This window comes from Hipposideros armiger, unplaced genomic scaffold (assembly GCF_001890085.2).
Source record: "Hipposideros armiger isolate ML-2016 unplaced genomic scaffold, ASM189008v1 scaffold_10, whole genome shotgun sequence".
Classification (NCBI taxonomy): Eukaryota; Metazoa; Chordata; class Mammalia; order Chiroptera; family Hipposideridae; genus Hipposideros; species Hipposideros armiger.
In genome coordinates, this window is record NW_017731360.1 from 7,423,535 (window position 1) to 7,429,534 (window position 6,000).

A 6,000-nucleotide genomic window follows, 5' to 3' on the forward strand; every position below is an offset into this window, starting at 1 on the left:
TCCCCTCGTAATCTTGGTGCAGAAGTTTGTTTCCAGCTTGCTGAATTGCCCCTAAGAAAGTCATGGCACTAATAAAATTGAACCTTAACACAAAAGAATTGAAAAGCAATCAAAGATGATGCAGGCTTTTATGTGTGGGATGCTTTTTCCTCTGTTGAACAAAGTTCTTAAGCATGAGTCTTGAGTTCTCCTGTTCTATAACCAACAGGAGGACTCACAAATGGCAGTGGAAGATACATCTCTGCTGCTCCAGGCGCTGAAGCCAAGTACCGCAGCGCGAGCAGTGCCTCCAGCCTCTTCAGCCCCAGCAGCACCCTTTTTTCTTCCTCCCGTTTGCGATATGGAATGTCTGATGTCATGCCCTCTGGCAGGAGCAGGCTTTTGGAAGATTTTCGAAATAACCGGTACCCCAATTTACAACTACGGGAAATTGCTGGGCATATAATGGAATTTTCCCAAGACCAGCATGGGTCCAGGTGAGGACTTGGCTTTGGCATTTAAGGTAACTGAAATCTTAACACCTTAAATTCCATGCCTCAGATAAGGTATATACACTAAATTGCCATAAAATACTTGAAACTGCCTCTTACTATACTTCCCATTATTTCAGATGGACATGGATTATGAAGGTCACCAGATACACAAGTGAATGAAAAGAGCCATTTAAGAATCAGGATCACATGCTTAATTAAAACAAACTTTTCACCTTTTAAAAGATTAGTCTGGTGCTTCTAGTTCATGAGACCCTAACAGAATATCTAGTTTAAGAAACAGAAACACTTAACACAGAGACATACATACATGGTGTGATAAAAAAAAATACGATGAATGTTTAAATTAAAAAAAATTATTACAATAAAATTATTACATTGCCATTGATCCCCCTCAAAATACTCTCCCCCTCGCTTCGAACACACTTAGCCCATTGTTTTTGTCGCTTTCTGGAAGTCCTCTTTTGTGAGTGTCTTTAGTTGCACTGTTGTGGCTGCCTCGATGTCGTGAATCATTTTGACTTTGGGGAAGAGCCAGAAGTCTCACGGTGCCAGATCCGGTAAATAAGGTGGATGGGGACACACTGTAATGTTTTTGACAGAAATTGCTGTACCAGAAGTGATGTGTGACACGGAGCCTTTCCGTTGTGATCATCAAATACAGCAAATGCTGCTGCCGAGTGCCATCCAACGGAAAGGCAGGGATGTTCAATATGAGAAGCAGCGTGTCAAACCTTAGCAACAGTGTGTGACAAGTTTCAACTTGTTTGGTGCAATCAGTTGGGCGTGAGCTACAGTAGAGAGAAGGTATGTTTTAAAGTGTGCTGTAAATCATCCTCCATCATGACAACACTCTGTGTCTCACATTGCTTCTGGTACACGTCAATTTCTGTCAAATAAAAACATTACTGTGTGTCCTCATCACCTTATTCACTGGATCTGGCACTGTGAGACTTCTGGCTCTTCCCCAAAGTCAAAATGATTTCAGGACATGAAGGTAGTCATAACGGCGCAACTAAAGACACTCATGAAAGAGGACTTCCAGAACTGCTTCAGAAAGTGGCAAGAACGATGGGATAAGTGTTAGAAACAAGGGGGGGCTATTTTGAAGGGGGATTGGGCTGGCCGAGTGGCTCAGTTGGTTAAGAGCTCGCTCAAGAGTGCGAGCTCAAAGCAACAGCGGTTCAATTACTGGTCCGGGCTGAGCTGCCGCTGAGCTGCCAACAGGTGGCAGAATGGCTCAGCTTAAAAAACAAAACCAAAAAACCCCTGAAATTTGAAGGAGGATTAATGGCACTATTTTTTACTGTAATAAATTTTTTTTATTTAAACATTCACTGTATTGTTTGATCACACCTTGTACATGTTTGCTACTTTAATCCCTGTTGAGAATCTTGATTTCCAAGAGACAGTATTCAGATATAAGTTTGGATCTCTGCTGCTTAAGTATAAGACAGTTCCATCACTTTTCTTTGTTGTTCCTCTGTGTAGAAGTGAGAATCTGCGTAGAGATGAGAGAGAAGAAGCTATTACAAAACAGAATTTAGCTTGGGTTAGTCCTGGGAAGAAAGCGTAATTATGTCACCCATCCTTCTTTCCTGTTTGTCTCCATTTCTCTTTCTTTCTCTCTGACCATGGACACTGAAACGGCTTCTAAAGAACCTACTTCCTAAGGTTCTGCCAGCTACTGGGCAAGGGTTTCTTATATTTGGATCCTATAGACCTATAGAGACAGCATACTTTTTCTGATATAGTCACCTGAACCCAAAAAGGCAAGTTGAGTAGCTATTACTTGAGAAGACACTAGAGACATTTATAACAATTGTTCTACATCATTAATGAATACTGCTCCATATGAATATGGGTTAAAGAATATAGTAAGGACCCTAAGCTTTTTAGCCTATTAATGTGGGACTGGTTTCTAAAGAAAAAAGTCAGGTACAGTTCTTGTGTTATGCCCGCCTTCATCCCCTCCTCTCTTTTTTGTTTCCCCCTCACCCCACACATAAATACAATTTCATACATATGTCCTACTGTAATGAAGTATACTAAAATTGAAATCTACTTTCAAAGACTCAGTTAAGGGTTACTTCACACTATACAATTTTTTTTCCCCTTTTCAGAAATTCTTCAATTGAGTGAGCTCAAGTGATTCATTTAAATAACTGTTGTGTGTGTGCCCACAGTGCACCCACTTGTGCCTGTGTATGTATACATATGCATACGCACACACACAGCTTCAGACAGAACTGATACAATATATAAATTGAGCTAATTCTTATTTATTTCTTAGTCTTCCTAAAATGCTGTGATTGCCCTTTTTACTTTGTATTTCAGATTCATTCAGCTGAAACTAGAGCGTGCCACACCAGCTGAGCGCCAGCTTGTCTTCAATGAAATCCTGCAGGCCGCTTACCAGCTAATGGTGGATGTATTTGGAAATTACGTCATTCAGAAGTTCTTTGAAGTAAGCCTTTGTTCTTTCTATCTTTTGACTTTAGAGACTGCAGAGCATTTTCATTTTCATTTTCATTAGCTGTTTTTAGAGTTGCAGTCCCATTCCAGCCCTCAAAATGAAGTGTGTATGGTCTTTTTTTTTTTTCTTTTAAGTGTTTTTAAATGTTTTCCAATTTATAAGCAACAGTATATCCTTTAAGCACCGAAGCAGATGATGCCAGCCTGTTTTAGAAATGTGTTTGGAGAACCGCTGTCCCCTTTAGGATCTAGCATGTTATTTCTGATTGTTACAATAATTTTATTAGGCATGTCATTTTTGGAAGAAATAATCCTTGTCAGATAATTTTAGCGGGACCACAATAAAGTGTTCTGAAAAATGAAATTTTAAGATTCCTAGAGGATTATCTTGGAATACCAGCTCTGGTGTTTTTCATCATAAACTATAGTTGTGAGGATGAAATGCTTCTTCTGGGGCCATCCTTAGGCCTTGGTTTCTTAAGTTTTCCTCCTCCACTTTTATTACCATTGTCTTTGGGAAGGACTGATGAGATTGTTGGATTAGTGTCTGTTTCCCCTAGCAACCTAAGCTGTCAGAAAGGCAGGGATTTGGGGCTCACCGTTGCCCTGGTGCAATGAAATCAACCCCATGCTATGAATCCAGAAAGAAATGAAGCATTGAGCTGAAGAATTGGGTACAGGGGGGAAATGCTGGAATTGTACAGTACCTGCCCCCAAACAAAAGATGTTTGTCAACTTATATCTTGTTTGATTTGTGGGAAGATTTTTTAAAATGGCTCACTCACAGCCTGTATCTTCACAACTTTTCTCATAGGGACTTAAGTTCTTTGACACTTAATTCTCCTGCTGTGGACTAAGAAACCAACCTGAACGTGACTTCTAATTTTGATTTTAGAGTGCCTGTTCACCTGCGATTTTTATCACAGATATAAACATGCAGAGATCTCCATCTCCAGAAGTTAATAATATAGCTCGGGGTGGCTGAAGGAACAGTTGGCAAGATTTGGGACAAGCTAGAGAACTTCCCTGACTTAGAGAAAGTCCCTGCACCTTACTCCCCTTGTGTGGAAGATGAGCGGGTTGGGCAAGCTGATTCTTCACCAAGTCCCCTCCAGTTGGATAACGATGCTAGTCAAATAAAACGAAAAAGCCAGGGATGGAAGAGCATTCTAGGAAGAAGTTTAACATTGTGCAGCCTTATGTCTTGATTACTCCTTCCCCCCAACTCTGTTGCTTTGTATAATAGATAATATCAGTTTTTGGAGTGATGTAGAACACTGATTCGAAACAAAGTGCCCATATGTGCTTGGCTTAAGTCTCATGTAGACAAAGGAGCTTTTCAACCCCGGGGGGCCTCAGACACCTGAAGTGCTGTTGATTTGCTACAAGACGTCCTTGACTCTTCCCCAGACATTGTCTAAAGCCCTAAAAACCAACATCTCCCACATGTGTTGTTATTTTAGAATAAACATAAATGTTCTTATAATTGATGGAGTATAGATTCATTTAGTAGTATTAAATAATGGCAGCTTTGAGGAATTAATTATATATTTTTTGTTTAGCAGATACTAGTAGTGAAACTAGTATTGTTGGTAGCTGAGAAATTTTTTTAGCGTTAAAAATGATTCCTTATAATCAAGAGACTGAGAGCTACCACTGTGTTGAAGAAACAAAAGCTTTTTAAACAGAAGGGCTAATCGTAGGTGACAGGGCTAAAGGAGGTGTGCCAGGGGTTGCTCCAGAGCAATGAATGCTTTGCTTTCTCTGGCTTCTTTCCTTCCACCTAAGTAATGGTGTTCACCCACACGTTATGTCTAGTTTGGCAGCCTTGAACAGAAGCTGGCTTTGGCAGAGCGGATTCGAGGCCATGTCCTGTCATTGGCACTGCAGATGTACGGCTGTCGTGTTATCCAGAAAGCTCTTGAATTTATTCCCTCAGACCAGCAGGTAATTGTAAGTTTCCCCTTTAACTTTTCTCTTGGTGTTTGATGTTTCTCCATGGTACATGTGGTGAATCCTGTAAATTTGTCAGCTTTCAGTTTTACTTTTACAGTTTTACTTTGCTGCTTGTGGCTGCCTTTCTGCATGGCAAGCATGAACTGTGCAATTTGTACATTTATAGTAGATCAAGTGTCTTGTGTTAAAATCCTGATTCCAGACACTCTTCAGGTGTAACTCAGTCTTTAGCAGGTGCAGTTTTACAGGTGGGTTTTTTGTTTAGCAAGAGCTGAAGCATGTAAAATACTAGTAAGTTGTCATTCTCTTCAGCTTGACTGACCACTCCAGCAAACCAAACTTGCATCCAGCCATCTTCTATGTTCCTTTACTGGCCCCTCTGATTCATTCGTGTCACCACCATTTACCAAAGGAGTGCCTGCCTGCCCAGTGCAGTGCCTGGCCCAGCACGGTGACTGGTGCCCACAGTGCACAGTGTGGGCAAGAGGGATGGACAGCAGTGGTGAGAGCACGTGCCCCGAGTCTTTGAGGGGAAGCTTTGCAGAATAAAAGAGGAGTTAGACAGGAACAGGGACAGACATGTGAAGTGGTAGGTGCTGTGAGCGGGAGCTGACCCAGAAAGGCCCTGGAGAGAGAGACCCATGGCTTTCGCGACAGTCACAGAGCAGGTCCAACCAGCCCCACAGAGACCACAGGGCCCAGGAAGCCAAACAAACCCACAGGCAGGTATGCCGCAGCTGTGTGTGTGCTGTGAGCCTCGGGGTATGTCTGATCTGAACCCTCAGCCTTTGGGCTCTGAACTCACCCAGCCCTGCTCGGTGGAGGGGAAGGTCACGGTCTGGCGATGATGAACCACTTGCCCTCACTGAGAACACCGTTCGGTAATGAGAATCTTTGTTATGGACTCGAGTTCTGAGCCAGATGAGGGACCCGCCTCCTCCAGTTCAAAGCAAAACAAAAGACCGCATTGGTGCTGGTGATGGCAGGTGAAGGCTTGGGAGGTTAGAGCCCTGATGTTGTGAGACTCAGATACGCGGGTCAGGAGGCTGGCGAAGGCAGAGGGAATGTTGGGGATGCA

The 6,000-nt window shown here is 42.3% G+C and overlaps 1 protein-coding gene across 8 annotated transcripts in view; it reads left to right on the top strand.

Annotated features, from left to right (window-relative positions):
- PUM1 (pumilio RNA binding family member 1) overlaps positions 1-6,000 on the top strand; it is a 140,003-nt gene that overhangs the window by 116,334 nt on the left and 17,669 nt on the right. For 6 of the 8 annotated variants that reach the window (XM_019660020.1, XM_019660046.1, XM_019660064.1 and 3 more), the window contains 3 exons: positions 209-476; positions 2,829-2,958; positions 4,785-4,919. In XM_019660020.1, the coding sequence (XP_019515565.1) occupies positions 209-476; positions 2,829-2,958; positions 4,785-4,919 (533 nt within the window). The remainder of the gene's footprint in view (positions 1-208; positions 477-2,828; positions 2,959-4,784; positions 4,920-6,000) is intronic. The other 2 variants (XM_019660039.1, XM_019660055.1) reach the window with 1 other exon arrangement.